At 35.7% G+C, this 25,575-nt stretch overlaps 2 protein-coding genes across 3 annotated transcripts; both read left to right on the plus strand.

Moving 5' to 3' along the window:
* Positions 1-1,283: 1,283 nt before the first annotated feature.
* Positions 1,284-5,239, plus strand: LOC138691437 (zinc finger protein ZFP2-like; the record flags this gene model as incomplete). Its single annotated transcript, XM_069813364.1, has 1 exon — positions 1,284-5,239. A coding segment is annotated over one exon (978 nt), but the record flags the coding sequence as incomplete, so codon positions are not given.
* A 2,337-nt stretch (positions 5,240-7,576) lies between these two features.
* Positions 7,577-25,529, plus strand: LOC138691929 (zinc finger protein 665-like). Of its 2 annotated transcripts, none has more exons than XM_069814580.1 (5): positions 7,577-7,663; positions 12,839-12,936; positions 14,193-14,273; positions 16,629-16,711; positions 20,904-25,529. In XM_069814580.1, the coding sequence occupies exons 2-5, from the start codon at positions 12,844-12,846 to the stop codon at positions 22,666-22,668; spliced, it is 2,022 nt and encodes a 673-aa protein (XP_069670681.1). In that variant the 5' UTR covers positions 7,577-7,663; positions 12,839-12,843; the 3' UTR covers positions 22,669-25,529. The 2 variants fall into 2 exon arrangements, with proteins under 2 accessions (XP_069670681.1, XP_069670682.1); XM_069814581.1 differs by having other exon boundaries at positions 7,587-7,663; positions 12,842-12,936.
* The last annotated feature ends 46 nt before the right edge of the window (positions 25,530-25,575 follow it).

Consider the following 25,575-nt stretch of genomic DNA (forward strand, 5'->3'; position numbering starts at 1 on the left):
TTTTGTTATCACGAGTTTAGGTATTTAGGGATACATTTTTGAAGATTATTTTCTCATTTTCGTTTCATGATGTACGACGTGAAAAACGCATATATGGAACATTTCCAAATTTTCTCCAATAGATTTGAGACCAATTCGTCGATAGTCCAGAATTATTCTATGCATGGCATCGATGTTATCTACAGTGTTCAGAGAAACAGATTTTTGAACACCCAGTATTTTATGGTGACATACGAAGAACAATGATCCTTCAATGTTATATATATATATATATATATACACTGTACATAAATGCCTTTGGCATTACGAAAATTTGTGAGTTGATATTAAAATCCGTTCTTCTTCTTCTTCTTCTTCTTCTTCTTCTTCTTCTTCTTCTTCTTCTTCTTCTTCTTCTTCTTCTTCTTCAGTAGGTGCTACAACTTCGTCGAAGTTTTGACCTTCTCAATTAATTTACGCCATTCTTTTCTGGTATGAACAAGATTTTGCCAATTCTTCACATTCAGTATTTTCAAATCGTTGGTTATGTTTTCCTTCCATCTACTTTTTGGTCTTCCTTTTGCTCTTTTAATGATGGGGTTCCATTTATATATTTTCTTAACTGTTTTTCCTTCGTCCATACGATTGATATGGCCAAACCATGCCAACCTTTGCGCTTTGATATAGTTTACTATGTGTTGGTTTTGTATTAAAATGTGTAAGTCTTTATTATTTCTAATTCTCCACTCATCGTTTGCATCTTTTATTGGGCCAAATATCCTTCGTAATATTTTCCTTTCAAAAACCAGGAACTTTTGCTTAGAGAATTCAGTTAGGGTCCAGGTTTCACTTACAATTGGTTTTATTACTGTTAAATATAGTCTTAATTTTGCTTGTTTGGATGCGTATTTGCTTTTGAATAGGTTGAGATTTGCAAAGTATGCTTTATTTGCCATAACAATTCTATTGTTTATTTCTTTCTCGATATTGTTTTCGTCGTTTACTATTGATCCCAATTACTTGAAGGATTTTACTCCTTCAAAAATAGTATTAAAATCCGTTAGATTCAAAATACTGTATTTCTTTAGGTCAAAGGTCGTGAGCCTTATGTATTTATTGTTTTCAGGAGGACATGTTTCTTGTGGTTCCAGTCAAAGAGGAGAATAAGTTCAAAGTAACGATAGAGGAATCTGAAGTCTTGACAGGAGGGAACGAAAATCACAGAAGGCCAGTATTATACCGACTGCGCTACCGAGGCCGACTTGCCTTTATCTTTGTTATGATGACAGTTCTTTCACTAATAACATAATTTTTATTACAGCACATCGAAGACAAAGGAGAATGGAACAACACACGTGAAATCCAAAAGACCTAACAATGATGTATCTGCAGAATATCCTGTCGCAGAAAGTACACTTCAACCACATGCGCATTCTGGCGAGAAGGCCTTTAAGTGCGATGTATGCGGGAAAAGTTTTCTAAAGGCACGTTATCTCAAAGCCCATTCTCGCACTCATTCTGGCGAGAGGCCATTCAAGTGTACAGCTTGTGGGAAGTGTTTCGCTCGGTTGGAAGGACTGAATGTCCATGAACGCACGCACACTGGGGAGAAGCCGTTCAAATGCAACCTTTGTGGAAAATGTTTTAATCGGTCTGATCATCTGAAAGTGCATGAACGTACCCATTCTGGCGAGAAACAATTCGGTTGCGATGTTTGTGGGAAAACTTTTCTTAACTCTGAAAGGTTATCACGGCATATACGTGTTCATTCTGGTGAGAAGGCATATCAATGCGATATTTGTGGGAAATTATTGGTGCATTCCGGTCATATGCAAGATCACAAACGTTCTCACTCTGGCGAAAAGCGATTCAAGTGCCATATTTGTGGGAAACGTTTTGTACGCTCTGATGGATTGACAGTGCATGAACGCTCGCATTCTGGTGACAAGCCATACAAGTGCAACGTCTGTGGTAAATCTTTTGTATCGTCCGGTCATTTGAGGAGTCATACGCGTACGCATTCCGGGGAGAAGCCATATATTTGCGAAATATGTGGGAAAAGATTTGTACAATCTGGTCATCTGATTGAGCACGCACGTTCTCACTTTGGAGAGAAGCCGTTCAAATGCGATGCATGTGGGAAATGTTTCGTACGATCGTGGCACCTCACGGAGCATGTACGTTTGCATACTGGTCAGAAGCCGTATAAATGCGATATTTGTGATAAATGTTTTGTACGCCCAAGTGTTCTTCTAATGCATGCGCGTACGCATTCTGCCTAGAACCAAATGCACCGGTTGTAGAAATTTTTTTTCGAGTGCATTGTTCAATATCTCTGGTCTATAAAATGAGCCTTTTTATTGTACCACAATTAAGGATATATGTACCTGAACGACTACAATTATTATCAGAAAATGCAGGCTCTAAATTTCTAAAATTTAAAAGGAAATGAACTCACAATTGAGGACCGATTTTGCAAAACTTGCTAACTGAAAAAAAAACTAAATTTTACAGGAGAGACAAAACACTATAGTAAGCAAGTTTTACTGTATCTCTCATAGCAGAAAGCAAGTTTTGAAAAAAACGTTCACACACTGACACACTACGATGAAGACAAATAACCCAATTTTACTAAGACACTTAGAACATCGTGTAGAGGCCTGCCTCATGTTAATGAATCCATCAAAATCTCAATTTTGCAAGTTTTGCAAAACCGGTCCTCAGTTCGACAAAAATTACAAAGTACCACAACAAGACTTATTAGAACTTAAATATCTGATAAAAGTTTAAAAAGATTACTAACTAAATTTTTTATGAATTCACATTTTTAAATTAAATTTTCGAAAATGTGAAAATTTTCACACATTTTATTTCATAATTCCATAACCATTAGAGGTAGAATTCTGATATTTTGTACACTGATTTAATATGAATTTATGCAATACGTAGGTTACAATAATGCCCATTTCTTTGAAAATAGAAAAATTAGGTCACAAAACATTATGTAAGTTTTAATATATTTTATATGGGACAAATAAAAAATTAATTGTATTAAAATATACAACTATACATGTCTGAGAGTAGTCTGCATTTCAGAAATAAGTGTTTGTTATATGGAGGAAAAATATTGAAGATGTCACAGAGACCATTACAATTTTATGGTTACCAAATGATGTAACTGCAAATTTTGTTTTTTTTTTTGTTTTTTTTTCATACTCTGAGAAAACTGGTTTGAAAAATATTATTAGTAACCTTTTTTATACTTTTATCAGATATTTAAGTTCTAATAAGTCTTGTTGTGGTACCTTGTAATTTTTGTCCAATTGTGAGTTCATTTCCATAATAAAATTTAGAAATTTAGAGCCTGCATTTTCTGATAATATTTGTGGTTGTTCACGTACATATACCCTTAAGCTAACTGGATCCAAGTGTCTTTGTCATGCTGAGTTCAGATTTGTTTCATTAGGTAGGGTTTCTTGTGACGCATGGGTAAATTTTTATACAATTATAACATAACACTAAATGATAAACATATACCTCATTTTGGCTTTTATATGACGATTTTCGGGCATATTTTGCTTTTGTGGTATCTTTCTTCATCGTAGTTTCCTTAGCACCTCCTTTCCATCGTAGAAATCTATTGATGAAAATACTGTTCATGTCCATCAATGACAGGCGAAGATTGTCGGGAAGAAGTATAGGTGGGAGGCCAAGAAGTGAAATTTTAAAGACTAGTTGCTGCGCGTAGCTTTGTTCGAATTTGCAAGTTCTCTCACTATTTCCCGATAGTTTTCTGCTCTATGACTTTCAAGAAAACTACAACATACTTTATTTTTAACGATTTTCATGCTGTTTTTTCCAGTGAATTTAACAGTTTCTCTAAAAAATTTAATCAACTAATATTAGTGATCTTATCTGTGACTCTATAAAAATTCCTTCTTTGAGTTTTACATCATTAACTTTGGGAAATTTAGATTTCAAATACATAAATGCAGCAGAGATTTTATCAATTGCTTTCACAAAATTTTTTGTAAAGTCCCAGTTTTATAAGAATGGGAGAAGAATATGCTTTATCTGGACTTTCTGACGAGGTAATATAGGCCTCGTTACAGATAGTAATTTGGGACAGCTAACTGTATATTTTTGTTTTAGATTTAGATGTAATTCCTCTAATATTAGTAAAACAAAATTAGCAGTTGTATGGTAATTATGTTCTCACAAAAGCCTTAGGAATTGCAAATTGTTCAATTTTTCAATCCAGTCCGAAGCGCATAGTGCTGCCAACCCAATCCGAATAAAATTTCCATATTTTACAAAAAATTGTCTCTTCTTATAACTTGAAAAATTTCTAGGAAAGAAAGCCTGATATATAGAAGTATATTATATAAAAAGTGACTGTCACAAAAAAAATTCACACCTGATGCAAAAATTGTCATATATTTTAATTCAGCATAAAAGAATGCACTAGAATCTATATTCAGTTTTCTTGTCGAAAAATCTTGTTGACCAGTATAATCATTTATATTTGCACATATGCTAAAAGGAATTCGGTGCGATGGCTGTAATATAATATTTTTCACATATTTGAGGACCACATTCGAGGAAATATTTGGAGCATTGAGAATCTTATCTGTCAGCTAGGTTCCTCGGTATGACATTATATTAAATATTGCTCACTAGTGGGAAACTTTTACTCGGATTTTTAAGTTTTTATGTGATCATACGTATTCTTATTTTCTTACCGGTAGGCACAATGCACGTCATTATACTTCAGAGTCACTGTCATCTGTGCCTTTGGTTCAACCATGTTCTGCTCTACATTTTTCGTTATTATTTATTGTAATAATACCTTTCTTATCCCCTTCCATCCATCCGTGCTTTGGACTGCACCTCACTGTACGGAAGTTACGTCGTTTTCTTTATTCTTTAAATAATTTGCCAAAAAATATAGATACAGATTCTTGAGAAATACTCTCTTAAATATTTCATCGCGATATGATTCTAAGTTAGAAATTCAATTAATGCTATATAAGTAATTATTATATTCATATATAAGGATTAAAGCGTTTTACATCAGTTCAAGTTTTTTTACATTTTAACTTTTATAGAAATAAAATATTTCTTGGATGGCTAAACCTAGTGTAATAAACTTAGCACATATGTTAACAAGAGGACTTCTCTTGAAATGCTTTATTCATGTCTACATTTTCTTATTATTATTATTAAGAAAGCTATGAAAGGCAATGAATTAAAAAATCAATTCTTCAAAGATATATATTGTTTTAATTACTTATGGCTTTTATGGAACCCAGAGGTTCATTCGTGTCCTCGCCATCAGTCCCTATCCTGAGCAAGATTAATCCAGTCCATAGCATCATGTCCTATCTCCCTCAAATCCATTTTAACATTATCCTCCCATCTATGTCTCGGCCTTCTCAAAGGTCTTTTTCCTTCCAGCCTCTCAACTAACACTCTATATACATTTCTGGATTCACTCATACGTGCTACATGCCCTGCCCATCTCAAACGTCTGAATTTAATGTTCCTAATGATGGCAGGTGAAGAATAAAATGCGTGCAGTTCTGCGTTGTGTAAATTTCTTCAGTCTCCTGTAACTTCATCTTTGCCCAAAATATTTTCCTAAGTACCTAATTCTCAAACACCCTTAACCTCTTTTCCTCTCTCACAGTGAGAGTCCAAGTTTCACAATCATACAGAACAACTGGTAAACTGTTTTATAAATTCTGTCAGCTTTTTTGAGAGCAGACTGGATGACAAAAGCTGCTCAACCGAATAAAAGCAGGCATTTCCCATATTAATATAGCGTTTAATTTCCTTTCCAGTGTCATTTATATTTGTTAATGTTGCTCCAAAGTAGTTGAATTTTTCCACGTTTTGAAAGGAAACATTTCCGTTTTTTTATTTCAATTTCATACTAGGCCTATGTTCAGGTCACGAGACATAATCATATGCTCTCTCGAAGTGAGAGTCGAAGTTTCGGAATCATATAGAACAGCTGATAATATAACTGTTTATAAATTCTAACTTTCAGATTTTTCGAGAGCAGACTGGATGACAAAAGCTTCTCATCCGAATAATAACACACATTTCCCATATTTATTCTGAGTTTAATTTCCTTTCGAGTGTCATTTATATTAATGTTGCTCCATTGTACTTGAATTTTTCCACCTTTCGAAAGGAAAAATTTCCAATTGTTATATCTCCATTTCATACTATGCCTATGTTCATGTCACGAGACATAGTCACATACTTAGTTTTTTGCGGTGTTTCCGTCGAAACCTATCTCTTTAGTTGCATCAAGTAAAATTCTCGTGTTTTCCCTAATCGTTCGTGGATTTTCTCCCAACATATTCTCGTCATCCGCATAGACAAGCAGCTGATGTAACCCGTTCAATTCCAAGCCCTCTCTGTTATCCTGGACTTTCCTAATGGCATATTCTAGAGCAGTTAAAAAGTAAAGGTAATAGTGCATGTCCTTGCTTTGCCCACAAACTTGAGCTTTTACTAATGATGTTTACTGTCTGGGAAATAACCAGTGCGCCGGTTCTCAATATAAAAATTTGTAAGGGGGGGGGGGGAGAAAGAATAACGAAAAACATTTAACAAAAATATTTTAGTAATCTAACTTATAGAAAGTTTTAAAAAAGATAAAATGAAACTGTAGACATTACAAAAACTCAATAGTGTATTCCCTCAACTCAGCAGGCACGCTTGAAGTTGGTATTACATTCAGTAATTCTTGTTTATGATGTAAATGAATATAAAAGTAACTAAAAATAGGCTATTCTTTAAGAAGTTTAAACAGTTAACAGCACAATTAATGCTCGTGGTACTGACCCTGCTTTACTCATCTGTCCTCTGTGAAGACATTTACTTGCAATGTGGTCGGGGTGCGAGAAAGTATTGTGATGTACTGAGAGATTTAGTGAACAGCTGATAAATATAGCAAGAAAACAAAAAACAACACTATTTGTCTTATGCGATTATGGATTAAGACAAATTGTTGTTTGAATGTGTTAATGTAGTAATAATTGTGTGCAATATGCGTACATTTGGAGGGTGTAGGCCTATGCATTACATTGTCCCCGTAACTTAATACCAGAAATCTCTCTCAATATAATTCTTTTTAGAAGTCACTAAAAGTATGAGTCGTAGGTTTTAATGGAAATGTTAAGAGGTAATGCATTTCCAAGCCTTGATTTTTTTTTAGAAAGCTTGGTTTACATTTATATGGAGAGAATGAATGATGAAAGGTCATACATATTTGGGTACAGTATTTTAATTAGCTGCACATGTTCCAAATTCGATAGTACCGAATTCAATCTATTCTGAGTGGAGGAGCATTGCCCCCGGATTAGACTTGGCAACACAAAGTTTTGGTAATAGCCCTGATCGAGCTAATAGGTATAACGTAAAATATTGGATTTTTTTCCTTTTTGCAGTGTTACATTTCCAGTCTGTATATCTTGCGACATATTTCATAACTCCAGCGGTATATATACTTCAATACAAAAGCGTAATGTTCCTTTTCCATGGTTTACTTGATACACAATCTGTATCAAAGTGGCAGTGATATTGTGAAATTATTCTAATAACTTACTCGCCCTATAGTCCTATTTAATTAGTTTTTCGGAAGTGTAGCCTACGTCTCCAATTAGTACTGGTATGTATTATGTTATCATTCTGGGTCCAACCGTTTCACCATGGGAATGGTCATTATTCATTAAAGTGAAATACTGCTGTAGTAGTTCCAGTGATTTCGAAAGTTAGAATTGTTGAATTTATAAGGGATCCCGGAAATCACCGTAACTGGCTGGCGTTCTAAAATCACTGGAACTACCTCAACGCTTGTTTGAAGGAATCAGGCTTAGAAAATCTGGGAAAATTTCAGTATACGAATTCCTCACTGATAATTATATCTTAAAATACTGAAAAGAGCAGATTTGTCTGCGTTTGTCCAATGCGCATCATAATGCTTACGGAAAGGCACTTTTCAGTGCCAATAATTTATTTTGTGTGCACAAGGTTGGGATTTTGAAGTAAGAGGGAAAGGAAGGAATCCGTGTTCTGAAATTTATCCGATAATGTTCCAGACATTCGTATATGCAAGGCATATTAAAAGCCTAACCTTACCTATCTCATTGGGATATATAATAGCTACCCAACAAAAGCCTAAACTAACCTAACCTGTGAGAGATTAGTACAGCTTAACAGTCTTACTAATAAACCGTGTATAGTTTTTATACGAGACTTATGCAGAGTTGAGACAGAAAACGTTACTAATAAACCGTGAATAAGCTATGGACGTATAAACAAGCTGTAACTATACAGTGGGAATTGCTTTGCAGTAGTTATATACACGAAACCCCTTGTTTAAGCGTTGTATATAGGGAAAAAATGGCCGCCCCTCTAACAGCTGTTCGTATCAACTGTCATTTTATGATGATGGTTACCTTGTAACCACAGAAGAACAAACCAAAGATCCTAGAATTATTAGAATAATATTGCTGTAGCTTGTACTCTTTGACCAAAATGTAGTGTGGTAATCGATTAGAGCCAGTTGTACTATCGATATTTAACACGCAACACTAGAGCGCTCTGCCGGATGCAATAGAGAACCTCAGATATTCTATTACCTTTCTTAACGAAGTAATGACGAAACTATGACGTAGCTGTGTAACAGGTGTACTGTTATACACGACGTATGTAGTGATTATTAGTAAGGAATTTACACACGGCTTATAAACGAGGTACTCATTGTATAAGTATAAGACAGTTAAAAGTCTGTATATAGGGTTTTTATTAGTAAGACCGCAAGTGTATACTACCGTGAAACTTTCTTAATGTCACGGATGTTACGTTGGTATTACGTGGGAATATTGAAGGTGTGGAAGCGAAGAGGGAAGGAAACTACCTCAGTGCTCGTTTAACCGATTATTTAAGTAATCGACTGTGCACACTGTGCATAAGTTCAGTTCACTGCATATATTAGTTTCGAGGGCCTGTGTTGAGTTTCCAATACATTAATCTGCGGACTGTGCTTGTGACAGAGTCCTTGCAAAAACACCGATAACAGAGGTAAGAAGTTCAGTACGCAACTCATGTACAAGCAATTTATGACTCACTCGTTGTAGGCAGGGTTGTTAGTGATAAATTTCTCCTGAAACAATTTTTTGTAGGTACTTAGCCTAATTATTGCGATTACAGTAAATAGTTGAAAGCTTCTTGGTTCTATATATGGCGGTAAGGATTTATATTATCACCTGCAATTATATTATGGAGTCCTTTACTTGGAGGGCAGCAGATGAAGGAATTCTGGTAACTTGTTTCTCTTTTCTGTTGTAATATAATTGATTATTACTTCCTCTTTCCATTTTTCTAGAATATAAAGACTTACTTAGTGGCTTTTAAGGAACCTGGAGGTTCATTGCCGCCCTCACATAAGCCCGCCAGCGGTCCCTATCCTGATCAAGATTAATCCATTCTCTATCATCATATCCCACCTCCCTCAAATGCATTTTAATATTATCATCCCATCTACGTCTCGGCCTCCCCAAAGGTCTTTTTCCCTCCGACCTCCCAACTAACACACTATATGCATTTCTGGATTCACCCATACGTGCTATATGCCCTGCCCATCTCAAACGTATGGATTTAATGTTCCTAATTATGTCAGGTGAAGAATACAATGTGTGCAGTTCTGTGTTGTATAACTTTCTTCATTCTTCTGTAACTTCATCCCTCTTGGCCCCAAATATTTTCCTAAGCACCTTATTCTCAAACACCGTAACCTATGTTCCTCTCTCAAAGTGAGAGTCCAAGTTTCACAATCATAAAGAACAACCGGTAATATAACTGTTTTATAAATTCTAACTTTAAGATTTTTTGACAGAAGGCTAGATGACAAAAGCTTCTCAACCGAATATTAACAAGCATTTCTCATATTTATTCTGTGTTTAATTTTCTCCCGAGTATCATTTATATTTGTTACTGTTGCTTCAAGATATTTGATTTTTTCCACCTCTTCAAAAGATAAATCTCCAATTTGTATATTTCCATTTCGTACAATATTCTGGTCAAGAGACATAATCATATACTTTGTCTTTTCGGGATTTACTTAGAATATATAGACTATTGCATTTAAATATCTGAATTAAATTTTTGCCTCCTTCCGTTTCTGTAAAGATTTATTGCAGTCAATATTGCAAATTTTTAACTCCTTTATAGCTAGGTCCAAGAGCCCCACTTACAATTTGACAAGACTCAATCTCGGAAAATGATTACTAAATGGGTTCAAACCATAGCTGGTTACTGTATGGGCAAACTTAATTGCGTATGTATGTTCATTTTGACACTTTTGGACAATTCCTCCATGCCTACACTAACTATATATTCTCAGGAAATAATGCCTTCACAGGGTTCAACTTATGTTGTTTGTAAATGGGCAAGCGTCCATTATCTATTAAATATTGACATCATTTAAACTACTGCTTCATAACTAGGTCCTAGAGCTCTACACCAAATTAACAAACAATAAAAATAATTTATATAGTTAATAATTCGGCCATCTTCACCTCAACTAAAGAACTAAAGAAGACATTAAATGTCAGGTTCTTGCTCTATAGTAGCCAGCACCATAGCCCTGGTAAGCATACAGCCTTAGAGACAAAATGGCCGGTGTCCTGTAGCGTAGGTTTGCTTACTTTTCTAAGTCCTCTTCAGGGAGCATTTCATCACACGACTAGGAAAAGAATGCTAATTTTGCAACTAATTTACCTCTGGAATATATGTGTGATATAGATTAGTCGTAACATATGATTTATGCATAGAAAAAGCAACAAACAATGAAAATAAAAGAATAACAGAGCAGAGTCGCGCATAAGAAATTCGTTAACATTTAAACCTAAGTTCTCACGGAATCGTCTGAAGTTCTCCAAGCGCGACTCAACATATGGCAACCAGTAATTTTTTTTGTGTAAGATTATACATGCTGCTATTTTTACAGAAAGGACATTTCACTTTTCATTATTATGGCCCATGGTAAATACTATTTTGGACTCCATTTGTACTTTTGGTCAAGGACACTTACTCGGCTAAACTTACGGCCTTTTATTCCCCGATGTATACAGGGTTGCCAAGTCCCCTGTATTTCCCGGGATTTCCCGTATTTGTCCCAAATATTTAAGATATTCCCAGCTCCCGTATTGTTCTCCTTTTCGATCATTTTTCTCCCTTATTTTTCCATAATATAAAGATTTTTATTCAGGACATTTCATTTTGCCATGAATGATGAATATTTGTATGATGAATTTTGTTGTTCAAGACTGGAATTGAAATGTGCCGTGTTTTTAGAAAGTAATGCTTACCAGAAATTTATTTCAGTGCACACCCGTTTTAAAATCGAACCATATTAATGCTATAAATTTGGAAAAAACTAGTGAGTATTGTTCTAAGTAGTAATTGTCATACAAAGAGGGTGATTTATCTCATGAACAATAATTGGACAGATTTTCGAAACATGAGCACGACACATCTAATGAAATCAGAGCTGAAAACTAATTCAATTATTACGCGAAACAAAATCTGTCTCCAAATACTCTTAATTTAAGCTTAGCTGCTAAAGTGTAGAATAAGTTGTATTTTAGAAACTGAACTGAATAATTTATAAATTTTCTATGTGTTTTTTGTCGATTCCTGTAGTCCGCCGTATCTTCTTTAAAAAAAGTTGGGAATCCTACATGTATATACAATTTCGGTACAAAATATAATATGAAAAAGGCCTAATTATCACCTAAGATTTTACGACTTTAAACTATATGCAGTGAAGGTAAAATGAAGTTTCATAATAGAAACTTTGATGTACAGTACAAATAAAATAATGTAATCAGATTATATTAAGGGGAGAGGATGGTATTTTTTTTTTTGTGAAAAATGAGTAAATTAAAAAAAAATTCTTTAAAGTACTCTGTGATATGTGTGGAATGAATAGCATTACATTTTGTGGGTATTTGTGCCCTTATCGGATGTTGAGTCGCCATTTTTAAACTTATTGCGGTATGGATTTTTAAATCACTCGCCCACTTTTATTGTTGTTTCTGGTAAATTAAATTTTCAAAATTTTTTTTTCTTTAAAATACCCTTTGATATGTGTGGAATGCATTGCATAACATTTTATGGGTATTTGTGCCCTTATCGTATGTTCTGACGTCATTTTTAAACTTCCTGTGCTAGGATTTTTAAATCACTCGCCCGGTTTTATCGGTTTCCAGTAACTTGATTTTATTTTTTTGCTGCATTCCCAGACAAAAATGGATATAATTATTAAATATACATGTATGAAATTTAGAACACACATTCTTTAGACTATTAGGAAACTTTTCTCTGTAACAGAATTTTATTAATTGAGTTCATTTAAAAAATACGTCCGTTTGTTTGCAGAAAAGGAAATCAGAAAATTGTTATTAAATTTTAATTGTTTATTTTACAAACGTAAGGATTAATATCAAAATTCTGTTGCAGACAGTTTGTAGAACATGCTTTTGCAAATGCAGTGCAAAAAATTGTTTGAATCTATCTTTAAAAACGGTTTAGATATATCGGTTTTAGTACTATCCTGCATTGGGTATATCTTTTTCAAATTTGGGCCCCCCAATAATTTTTTTTTTTAATATTTATATTTGGTTGAGTTGCCACAGATATGAGCTCTCTACATACAAAAAATCAATATTTTACACCAAATAAGAAATAAGTTTTAAAAAATAACATCCTGTCCCCTTAAGAGCACTAATAATCTGTTACAAATAGCAGCTAGATTATTTTGCTGAAACTCTTCTTTTAGTAGTGATGGACGTGATCAAGACGGAACCCGATGGTGATCCATTAGGTGTAGAATCCTGTGGTGATGCAGCTTCAGAAGTTCCAACTCCATCGTCAGAAGTAAATATAACCACATTTTTCATTGTTTACCATCGGTCTCCTTGTGTATTGTTATTGAGGTCTAAGCCACTGTTGTAGCTCAGTCGAATGAGGCGCTTGCCTGCCGTTTCGAAATTGCGCTCGGGTGGATGTTCGATTCCCGCCTGGACGAATTACTTGGTTGGTTTCTCCTAGGGTTACCATCAGAAGAAATTCTATAGCAGGACATGGAATCTAAAATAAGAGGACATTGCTGAAAGAGGAAGGACTTTTTAAAAATTGGTATGAACAAAATTAAAGATAAAAACAATGGCTCACCTTAGTGTTCTCACTAGTTGCTGGATCAGTATTACATCTGCACCCTACTTATCGGTAGAGCCCACTTTGTGCACAAGAGCATGAAGGGACCAACTTATATCTTGTAACAAATATCTATGGAACTGTTCACAGTACATGTCGTTGAAATTATATTCCATTCTGATGATACCTCTGACTGTCTCCGTTAGCATGTGATTTCGTTCTTTTGTCCATTGAGCAGATATTAGGGAAAATACTCTCTCAGCACTTCCATTGTGACTTGGGATAAATAAATAGAACTGACATATTTTTAAGAGTTCTGAGAAAGTTTCAGTGCTCGCAGAACTATTGGAATTGAAGAATTTGCACCATTGTTATCTAAACTTAAATCTTTGGCCAAATTAACTTGATTGGCATACCTTTGTACATTACAGAATAAAATTGATAAAATAGCTTAGAATCATGAATAGTGACATTTTTAGAGTGTAAGAATTCAACGCATGTCAATAGGTCATGATATTTTATGTTTTTATGTGCTCTAGTTTCAACCATTGAAAGCAGTTAAATTCTTTCACAGGTTCTCACATTTGTTTAGATATTCTATGCATAATATCGTACATTATTCAATATTCATATTAATTCTAGTTGAAATGCGAAATGCTGGACATTTCAAATATTTTTTAAATGCCTGCCGGACAGGATAAAATGATTAAAAAAGACATGTCCTCCTCTTGCTGAACGGATGGTAACCTAGTTTTTCCGAGGTTTTCCCCAACCATAAGGCAAATATCAGGTAATCTGTGGCGAATCCTCGGCCTCTTCTCGCCATTACCATCTAGCTATCATCAATCCCATCGGCGGTAAATAACCAGTAGTTGATACAGCGTCGTTAATTAACGGACTAAAAAAAATTTTGACATCTATGATCTTCGCAGGAATTTCTGTTATTAACAGTGGTTGCTTCTGGGATGTCTTTACAGAACACTGACTGCACATCGGAAGTGAAGACTGAGGAAACTCTGCAGTCAATTACTTTTCCTGTGGTCAAGTGTGAGTCTGAGGTGAGTGACATATATAGAGTTTCGCCTTCATAAGTCAGTTAATAGTTGCCCTGTATTACTTCTCTCGCAGTGCTCTAGTATTCCCCAGTTACTAACTGCTTGTCCCTTAGTTTGATGGGTTGCACTAGCAGTAATATATGTTTCTAGTTCCAGCGTCTCTGATGTGGCTGAATTCACACTCTGATTTCCTTTGAACACATGTCAGATAATTTGAGACATTGGCTACACAAAGCCTGCTAGGTTATTCAGCGTCTGTTTATGTTAATGTTCTGATTGCATATCATCAACTTTAAGGGAAAAAAAACATTGAAATTGCGAAATCCGCAGCCCATTCTTTACTCCTCCTGAGTATCAAATTGAACTCTAGTAAACATTAATTCTTTCTCGAAATGTTCGATTATGTTGATTGATCTCAAGGTCCTGATCATCAGAAGACTAATACATGCAATTTTCACATAACATGCCTCAGTCAATTGTAGCATTTATAATAATATTGTATTGTATTGTATTGTATTGTATTGTATTGTATTTATTAACATTCCATGGTATTCATACATTGCTTCACAGCTAGAATATAACAAGTCAAAAAACTTAATACTATTATAAAGTCTTAATTTATAGTCACAGTCTAGATGAAATATATACAGAAGAGATTTACAATATAGTCTACTAGTACAACACAAAGTTTTAGTATCAATTTCATGGAGTGTTATTGAATGTCATGAATTCACCTACAGAATAGAAGGCGTGAGAAATTAGGTACTTCTTTAATTTGACCCTAAATAATCTTATGTTTTGAATTTCATTTTTATATCGATAGGGAGGCTATTAAAAATTTTTACTGCCATATAACGCACTCCTTTTTGATAGCACGATAGACTTGCCGATGGAGTATGAAAGTCATTTTTTGACGCGTATTTATGCTATGAACTGTTGAATTAGTTACAAAGTTTTCACGATTACATACGAGGAAGATTATTAATGAAAATATATACTGACAAGCCATGGGCATTATTTGTAGTTTTCTGAAAATAGTCCTACATGGTTCCCTAGATGATATGAAAGTGAAACCTTTTGAGGTTTTATATAAGTAGACGCAGAGAAAGATTATTTTAAATTAGATCTTTATTTCTATAATTTACTGAGTAACAGCTATATATATTGTTACTGAAAATTATAAAACTTACGTAAGGTAATAATATTGTTATTAAAAATGAAATATTTTTATAGTTATTAGTCAAGTCATATGGGTTTTTTTTCATATATTTAATGGCGGTGTGATGTAGATATTTATATGTGTGAGTCTCTAATTTTCCTAGGTAGCAGTGAGTCATGCTTCGTATATTAGCTGTGTCTTAAAACTAAATCAAAATTAATTTCATATTTCTTTGGTTTAATCGAACCTGAAATTTTCTTAACTCTCAGCTGTAATCCGCAATGACCTGAAATAGCTACTGCATTATTCCCACATGAAAAAATTCCCTGATCGTCTTAACATTGTTACTTGCGTTTTCGCATTGAAACTCAAGAACTGAAGATGGATAGGTTCAAGGAAATGTATTTGGCATAAAAAGCATTCAGAGGGAGTATGTTTCACTATTATGGAAACAAATAACTTTCAAAATGTCTGGTATTCTTCATTGGAAATAAATTAGAAAAATTTTAATTTGAACTTCTAATGAACTTAGTTTGCAGCATTTGCTGCACAAGCCACTAGTATATATAATATAGCTTATATATATATATATATATATATATATATATATATATATCTGTGTGTGGTAGCGTCGTGGATAGAGTGTAACTCTGGAAGCCGAAATGTGATGGGTTCGATTCCTCATGAGGTCAAGGATTTTTCCATTCACCTTATCCTTCCAGCACCCCAACTCTGGCTACTAGCAACAGGCATCTATAATGAACACCGATCAAAATATTCCTCATTTCTCGTGAAAAACAAAAACTGAATAGACCATAGGGGACTATAGTGGACTTTATGTTGTCAGCAAACGGCTGGATACATTAAGAAGATTGATTAATTGATTGACTGATTATCCTTCTAGCCGCACTATGGGCCTGGTTTCTAGTCACCCTCTAACAGGAATGAGTATTGGGATACTTCTTTGGGTGTAAAGGCAGCGCGCACATAGGGTTCACATCCTACCATCTGGTCAAATTTGGCCTGTCACAGGGTTGAATTTAACTTTTAGAGATTTGTAACTTTTTCGTCCTGTAATTTATGATTAGTACTTTCTTGAAACAGGATCCTGATATAGAATTACATTTTCTTTGTATTTCTATGACCATCTGCTCTTCAATGTACCTCCATCAATCTTTCTGTTATACATGTATTTTCAGGAAGGAACATCTAGCGAGGTTCCAGTAAAAGAGGAGATTAAGCAGGAAATAAAAACAGAGAAATGCGAAGTCTTACCTGAGAGGTGAGTGTAGTTTGCATGTGTTCAGTTGGTGCTTGGTTTAACACATCGATCTAACTTCTAACAAGGGAGGTATGAAATGTGAATTTGTAATACCATGTAATATGTTTTAACTACATGCATCTACTTGCATATTTAACATCAATAGAAGATGGCAAAAATAGGAATACAGTTATACAGGGTTGGGCAGATAAAACCGGCCCGTGTTATGACATTGATAGGTACTAATGATTTGAAAGAAACTTCAAATGGAATGAAAATAAAATGCATTTACCTTCATAATAAATGTCGGAAGTGCCCTCCATCTGCATCTAGACACTTCTGTGCACGTTTTAACAGGTTCATGAAAACACGCGTCAATTCATCATGGGTGATACTGCGGATGCAGTCCGCAAGTTCTCCTACTCACATGAACCTGTTGAGCCAATCTCGTGGTAGACTTTCGAGGACTCCTAGTCATAAATTCATTAATTCGCGCCGTAAGTTGAGGAGTCCGGACAGAAGGAGTTCTGTTCCTTGTTACATTTTTGATGGATCCAGTCGTATGCCATTTTCGCACCAAATCTTGAATGCTGCTTTTCGCTGGTACTGAGCGAAGCGGATATTTGTCTCTGAATAATTGTTGTTTCCTTAATAGAGCTGGTCTGTACGTACGCCTCCACAATGAATATTTGCTCTGGTATTGAATAAGTCATGCTTATTTAAAGAACAACTCTTTACATGTGTTTAGAACGTCTGACTTTTAAACAGCAACCAGAAGAGGTTATAAGCAACAATGGCGCAACAACAATGACACAAAACACGCGGAAGATACAGTATAGCCAACATAATTACATTTTCAAGAAAAAAGAAAGAAAAGAAATCAATACCCTACATAATTTATTTTACAAATCATATGACATGAGATGGGGCCGGTTTTATCTGCCCAACTCTGTACAATATCATGTTATAAACTGAACTGATGCCAGTTTATATCCATATTAATTTTAAAAGTAAAAGTGTACGTCGTAATTATCATTATTGAACAAATTGCGTGTTCACTTGAGAGTATTTTATATGTTTTAATATCTTTTGCATTATTTTATGCATTATGACATTGACATTAGGTAATATATGCGTAATACAACATACATTAGTTCATGTAATTCCATCATATACACTGTAAATCTTATGTCACATTCAGACAATTTTTAAATTTTCAAATGATATCAGATATTACTTGTCTGACGATACCGTTTTAGGCTAAGACATTAACAATAAATGTATTTAATGTAAACTGTTTGTAAGATTGCATTAATTGTCATAAGTCAAAAACTGATTTACAACTGATTATTATTTTAGATATTTGATTCACTTCTCGAATCAGTAGAATATTTACTCGTGTGACTAGTCTTCATTGCACTTGCGTTTCTCCCGTCCTTATACGTTTTCTTTTTCAGCATATTCCTCAACTCATTATTTTTCATTTTCTGGTTCTGTGTTGCTTCGCTCGGCACGCTCTCTTTGCTCTGCATACTCAGTGTCTTATCTCCATCGTTCATTGATAGCTACTTCCCACCGCAACTGAAACTGTCCTTCACCTGTAACATACTTTCTGTCCCAGTTATAAACCCTGTCTATTCGTAACCTATGATTAGTTATGCCAGTTGTTAGTTTGGATTAATTTGATTACTTGTAAAGGAAGCTATTTTATATTGGATTTTCAAGTTGTTCTTCTTGGACTCGGATTTATTGGTCCGGAGTTCATTATAATTACCCAAAACATGCAAGAAGTATATGGAGAGCAAACAAGAAAGCTGGTGCACTGAATATCATGGAGTGGCCAAGTTAGTCTTGAGTCGAGCCCATATTGTATATTCATTATCATGATAGTTTTTCATAATAAGCCAACACGGCTGTCTGTGGAGGTAGGTTCTATCCCCGTTGTACATACATTTATTATTTACGTTGGCCAAGGCAATGGTCCAGCTAGCCCAGAGGCTTTCTCCGGAAAGACCTCTATGGCATCCCAAAACATTTCTAGAATCATCTCATCGCAGGTGTAGTGCAAACCAACCCTTAAGGCGCACCCTGGAGAACAACTCTGTCTCGAAATTGGTGATGCAACTGACTCCATACCGGTCAATGATGAACATTCAAATAGCCATCATTAGACAATTTTATTTTTTACAATTTGGAAACTTCCTGCGTGTCTATATTTCATGTTGGTTTTATTTTTGTCGAACCTTCCACTAACGAGAGCTACGAGACACCTACTTCCCAACAATCCACGACCGACTCAAAAGCCATCACTTCAAACCTACTTTCGTAACAACGCAGTTTCTTTCTGGACATGGGAAATGTGGAACATACTTCGACAGATTCAACATTCCAGCAGACATCGACTCTACATGCTCCTGCCGCGAAGACCTTCACAGTGTGGAACACCTTCTACTTGACTGTCCTGTTATTGAAGCAAAGAGATTTCACATAAAGACACATCTTCTGGACTGCGACACCGAATACAGGACTCAACTATGTGAAGTGATCAAAAAACCTTGTTGCTACAGACAATTTATATGGCCGTGTGCACCATTCTCGATTATCTAGCCAGTTTATCAGCAATCACGGAAACATGGTTAATTCTTGACAGCGATCAAGTTACAGATGCGGTGCATCGACATTTTCCTCGAAAAACTCAGTACCGTCAGGTGACGGTATGCTCGCTTGAGAAGAATCATCTGAGCGCTAGGTTACCGCGTATAAAACAGCGAACGAACGCACTCTGTCAATTATCGCTTCGTGTTTGTTTGTCGCACTGCTTTCAAACATCCTCGCAGGTTTCAAATAACAAGTTTCAATAATCATGGAAGAAAAAAAGAAAAGAGCACCGAACTTCTCACAGTTCGAAGTGGGAATTCTTTTAGAACTCGTCAGCAATTCTGCATCCATATTAGAGAATAAAAGTACTGACGGAAGTTCTCTAAGAGAAAAGCATGCTACCTGGTTGGTTTTAACCTCACAATTCAACATGAGTTTTACGTGTTTACATAATTCCACATAATTTATACAGCGGTTATTTCATATTATTGATAATAATTGGGAAAATTTCAGTATACAGATACCTCGCTAACAATTATTTTGAAATAAAAAAAAAAGCAGTTCTTCTGTATATGTCGAATACGCATCATCATGCATACAAAAAGGAAGTTTTCTAGTGCCAATTTATTTTGTGTGCACAAGGTTGGAATTTTGGAGTAAGAGGGAAAGGAAAGTATCCTTGTTCTGAAATTTATCGATTTATTTTGTGTTCACAAGGTTGGAATTTTGGAGTAAGAGGGAAAGGAAGGTATCCGTGTAATTTCTCTTAATTCAAGCGTAAATAGCCTAATTGTCCAAAACGTCATGTAGGTCCTAATAGTTTCAAACGGCAAATCTATAGCTAATAAGTGATAATCTCGCATTCTACAAAATGGTCATTTAGTTTTACTATATTATTATCGGCATAGAATAACTATTTTATTATTATGTTAACAGATTTGGACAGTTAGGCCTAAATAATCCTCAAGAAAAGTCTCGATCTTTCAAAGCAGAAACATCTATAAAACATTAATCTATTTTGCGAAAAAAAACATTTTTCTTATTCATCTACAAACTTACTCTTTCTACAATAACACCAATTCTGTTATTTCCGCAGTGATTTGCGTGTTCAAGATGCATCATTTCATCTGCAATTCCATCACGTACGTCAAATCGTGCCGCCATTTTGGTTTTCTCGACTTGACCATGTTCAATTCAAGATAATCGGTCCCACACCCGTGATCAAATTTGATCATCATCAACTCTCTTGTTTAACTTTGATCGAGATTGATACTCCGCAAATTGGCGTTGAAGGTGGTCAAGTGCCGACTTAACCATGGTCAAATTTTAAACGAGAATGGTGCACACGAGTAATAGACTTGCTAAACTTTACCTTTAAAAGACTGTAGATACATATTTCACCATTATCTGTGTAAAAATAATTAGTATAGATAGTAGTATACCGCATAACAAAAACTAAAACCCCAGCATACCGTTTGGTGAATTAGGGCTCTTTTCCACGGATATTTAATAATAATAATAATAATAATAATAATAATAATAATAATAATAATAATAATAATAATAATAATAATAATAATAATAATAATAACGAGAGCTTTCCTTTCAATTGCAGTGTTTTGAATACTGGCGCAAATGGAGTGACGGAGGAGAATCGCAAAAGTCCTCAGAGTTACATCTCAAAAGCATATCTTCCTTCCGCAAATACACCAGAATCACAAATATGCCAGCAGAATCTTGGAAGAAGAATCGACGAGGAGCCTCACCTCTACAGCGACGAAGTGATTGTTCCAAGCACGTGTAACATTGGGGCTGAAGTCTCATCCAATGTCCAAAACTTCACAAAGCCAACATACACATTCATAGGTGGCAGGACATACATATGCGACACTTGCGGCTTGTCTTTCCAAGGAAAGCGACTTTTGAACGTCCACTTACGCGAACACACTGTCAAGAAAACACTGAGCTGCAATATCTGTGGGAAAGATTTCTCCAGAGAAGGGCATCTAAGAGATCATGTACGGCGACACAGAGGTATCAAGCCATTCAAATGCGATGTCTGTGGAAAATGTTTCTCGCAATCGGGAAACGTAACTGTCCATATGCGCACGCATACTGGCGAAAAGCCATTCGTATGTCATACTTGTGGGAAATGTTTCTCAAAGTCGGGGAATCTTAAAGTTCATATACGAAGGCACACTGGGGAAAAGCCATTTTCGTGCAATGTCTGTGGAAAGTGTTTTCCGGAATTTGCCACCCTCAGAGATCATGTGCGTACCCACACAGGCGAAAAGCCATTCAATTGCATGAACTGCGGCAAATGTTTCTCGAAGTCGGGATCGTTGAAAATTCACTTACGCACCCACACAGGCGAAAAGCCGTTCAAGTGCCTTATTTGTGGATTGTGTTTGTCTGATTCTCGAAGTCTTAGATCTCACATACGAAAGCATACCGGGGAAAAGCCATTTCAATGCGACGTTTGTGGAAAGTGTTTTTCAGATTCAGCAATTCTAAGAGGCCATGTTCGGTCGCACGGGGAGAAGAAGGCATTGAAGTGTGAATTCTGCGGGAAATATTTATCTGATTCCGGCTCTCTTAGAATCCATTTACGTACTCATACTGGGGAAAAGCCATTCAGATGTAATTATTGTGGAAAATTCTTTTCTACGTCGGGCCCACTAAAAATCCATATACGAACACACACTGGTGAAAAGCCCTACAAATGCCATACCTGTGGGAAATGTTTTTCAGATTTGGGCACTCATAGAATTCATGTTCGTAGTCACACAGGCGAAAAGCCATTCAAATGTGATATCTGCGGGAAGAGCTTTTCAAAATCTTCGTCATTAGCTATTCATAAACGTAGCCACAGTGGCGAGAAACAATATAAATGTGATGTGTGCGGCAAATGTTTTTCAGTATCTGGAACGCTCAACATTCACAGACGTATGCACACGGGCGAGAAACCTTTGAAATGCGAAGTCTGTGGCAAATGCTACTCAGACCCGGCGTCTTTCAGAGATCATAAGTTAAGACACGCGGGCCATAAGCCTTTCAAATGCGATACCTGTGGTAAATGCTTTCCTAAATCTGGAACTTTAAGGGCACATGTAAGAATTCATACCGGGGAAAAACCTTTCAAATGCGATTACTGCAGTAAGTGCTTCTCGGAATCTGGAACTCTCACTGTTCATATACGTACGCACACCGGTGAAAAACCATTCAAATGTAATGTTTGTGGAACGTTTTTCTCAAATTCAGGCGGTCTCAGAGTTCATATGCGGACGCACACTGGGCACAAGCCATTCAAATGCGATAAATGTGGGAAGTGTTTTTCACAGTCCGGTACTCTCAAAAGCCATTCACGTAAACACCTGTAGAATGCCTCTTAAACAGAAAGTGAGTGGATAATATTTCCGCATGAAATGCTTTCTGTGTTTGCAATTTGTTCGGAATGTTTAAATGTTGTATACGGGATATTTTGTATTGTTACTGCGTACTTGCGATTGTAATAACGTACTAAAAACTGAATGTGAAAAAAATTCTCATGATTGACATTCTTCCTACAAATTTTGCACACGCGACAACAGGTGGGAAACTATGCTAATTTGACGTTGATAGTAAATTGTCACACATTAGGAATTGTAGAATTGAATGTTGTCTAAATTGATGACATTAAATATTGTAACTTTTATTCTGCTTTAACCACAACTCACTCGACAACAATGTGACTTTGTTGTTAATACTTCAGCCGACAAGAATGGGTATTCCACATAACATAGCAGCACAATAGTCGTTATTTCACTCCACATGATGACAATGACAACGCACGACGTGTATTATTGAGAAGAACAACAATGTACTCCTAATTTCAATTAATGTTCATAAAGCACTATGTTCAGAACAAGTCTGTCAGTAGTCAGTTCACAGTTCGCTTTGTTTTGTCTAGTTCTTCTAACTCCCTATTCAAGTACAATGCACGTCGAAACCCGGTCTCCCAGATGTGGTCCACTGCATGTCGAACTCAAGTCTTCCAGATGCGATTCACTACATGTCGAACCCCGGTCTTCCAGATGCGGTTCACTGCACGCCGAATCCCGGTCTGCCAGTTGCGGCCCACTACACGTCGTTCCCAAGTCTTCCAGATGCTGCCCACTACACGTCGAACCCAAGTCTTCCAGATGCTGTTCACTGCACGTCGAACCCCGAAGGCTGGCTTCCTTGCTTGCTCGAAGACACACTTGTAGACTTGAAGGTTCAAGACTCACTGACTCTCTGTCGTCCACTAGCGCTTTTATTACTACGCCACATGTTCTAGAATCTTCGATTCGCGTGGGTTTCAGAATCTTCGAGAGAAATCTCTTTCGGGATACTTCTTTACTTCTGCTCAGTCACAGTAGCTTTTCTCCCCCTCCCCTCGCTCCATACCGCGGCTGGCGTCAGGGGTTCGTGTTTTCCCGCAACTTCTTCTTGCTAGATGGCGCCACAATATTATGAACGCCAACATGTAGAAGCCATGTTATTCGATCTCTTTAGAAATAGAATTTTGTGTGATGTGTAAATGAATTTAACCTTGATAAAATAGACGAGATTCTTTGAAATCCTATGCTATGGTCTTTTGATGAGGAATCCTTAAATTATACTATATAACATTGACGGTTGTAACAATTTTGCAGAAATATCAGCTATTCACTTTTCTTCTAATTCTCGTAATTTTAAATCATAGGTACTCTACCTCATGTTGCAATTTCCCACGGATTTGTTGTGGGTTTGATAACCAACCTAATTTTATGCCTATCATCACACCAATTACAATGCTTGTAAATTCCATTTGTGGGGTGATATTTTCTCACAGTGAGATCCTATATGAGCAGTAAATTTTCCAGATATGAAGAGTTAAAAGCAAAAGTAGCATAAATCAGGAATTGCAAAAATCAGACATTTTAACTTTTGCGGTCTATCCAATTGAAAAATTTGTTGAAATGTTATTTAAGGGTCTCTTTGTGCAAGTGTAATCTTGCTCTGTACTTCAACTACAACAGAGAACTTCACACTTTTTTTATGAGTTGAAAAGTCGAAAAATCTAACTTACGCCAGTGTTCCTTTGAACCCCTCATATGTGTTAATAATGAAGTAACAAGGTTTAGAACCCACGGGGTTTCTCAAGCGAAAGGTCAGTGATTGGAATACGAACTTTACAGTATGGTTTTATTGAAGTAATGAATAGGGACATTGATGATGACTAGCATTTAGGGTCGAACATATTTTATAAGTTATGTGTGTGGTAAATGGTTTCTGTAGTGACATAATGACAATCACAATTTACGGTAGTGATTTGCTACAAAGCAAATATTCGAATTCATTGCAAGACGTTCACAAAATATACAAGTATCTGAAACTTTGTACCCGATCCTGGATGTGAATACCTGTTAGTTGCGATGAACATTGTTAATCATCCATACGAGATGTTGGAGAACTATAAAAGGAAGAAAAAATGCAAATAAAGAAGTACCTCATTATGTGTCATTTATAGCCACCACTCAAGTAGGATTACCGTAAGCTACACAAAATGTATGGGGCAAAAATTATAGTTTTTATTTTTGTATACAAATAATTTTCCTGGAATGTAACAGACCCACTCCATTTTGGGATTCCAGAAACCCGACAGATAAAGTGGTGACTATATTTTCGTTTAGTGTCATCGCATTCACATCACTCTTCATTTTGTACGTTAGAGCTGGCCATGTTCCTTGCAGGACGCCCATTTCAAGACTGCATATAAAGAAGACTGTAAACGCCAAAGAGGAAAGCCCTAGAAGACTAAACTGTGCAACTAAATACCGTATATTTTTACAGCTGTGGCAGTGGCAAGTGTCTGCATAACATCACGATGGGATGACACTCTGGAAAAATTAATTTCTATGGATATTGACAGAACCTTTGTGTGTCGTCATTTTTGTGGCGTTTAGTGTAATAGTAATTAAAATATTTTCACTGTCTTCATGATTATTATTATTATTATTATTATTATTATTATTATTATTATTATTAATTTTACGATTTCTGGTTTTATAAACTTTCATCTCAATATCTTACATCTTTTTCAGTTCTTGACTCGGTTAATATATTTATTAAAACTATTGCAATTATTATATTAAGGTGATCAACGAACTAAACCATTTAATAATCTAATTTCACCTAATAAATTTAATAAGATGGAGCAGCCATGTTACAAGATTGATTATTTCAGGACTCATTTGTTTCTCTCCCCCTTTCCACTCCTGTTG

The sequence above is a fragment of the Periplaneta americana genome, chromosome 16, assembly GCF_040183065.1.
Source record: "Periplaneta americana isolate PAMFEO1 chromosome 16, P.americana_PAMFEO1_priV1, whole genome shotgun sequence".
Classification (NCBI taxonomy): Eukaryota; Metazoa; Arthropoda; class Insecta; order Blattodea; family Blattidae; genus Periplaneta; species Periplaneta americana.

Bases quoted from the DNA above. Each gene is read 5' to 3' on its own strand.
- LOC138691929 (XM_069814580.1), top strand. From the start codon at position 12,844: ATGGACGTGATCAAGACGGAACCCGATGGTGATCCATTAGGTGTAGAA. The intron at 12,937-14,192 runs GTAAATATAACC...ATGTCTTTACAG, and splicing joins TTCCAACTCCATCGTCAGAA to AACACTGACTGCACATCGGA. The intron at 14,274-16,628 runs GTGAGTGACATA...ATGTATTTTCAG, and splicing joins TGGTCAAGTGTGAGTCTGAG to GAAGGAACATCTAGCGAGGT.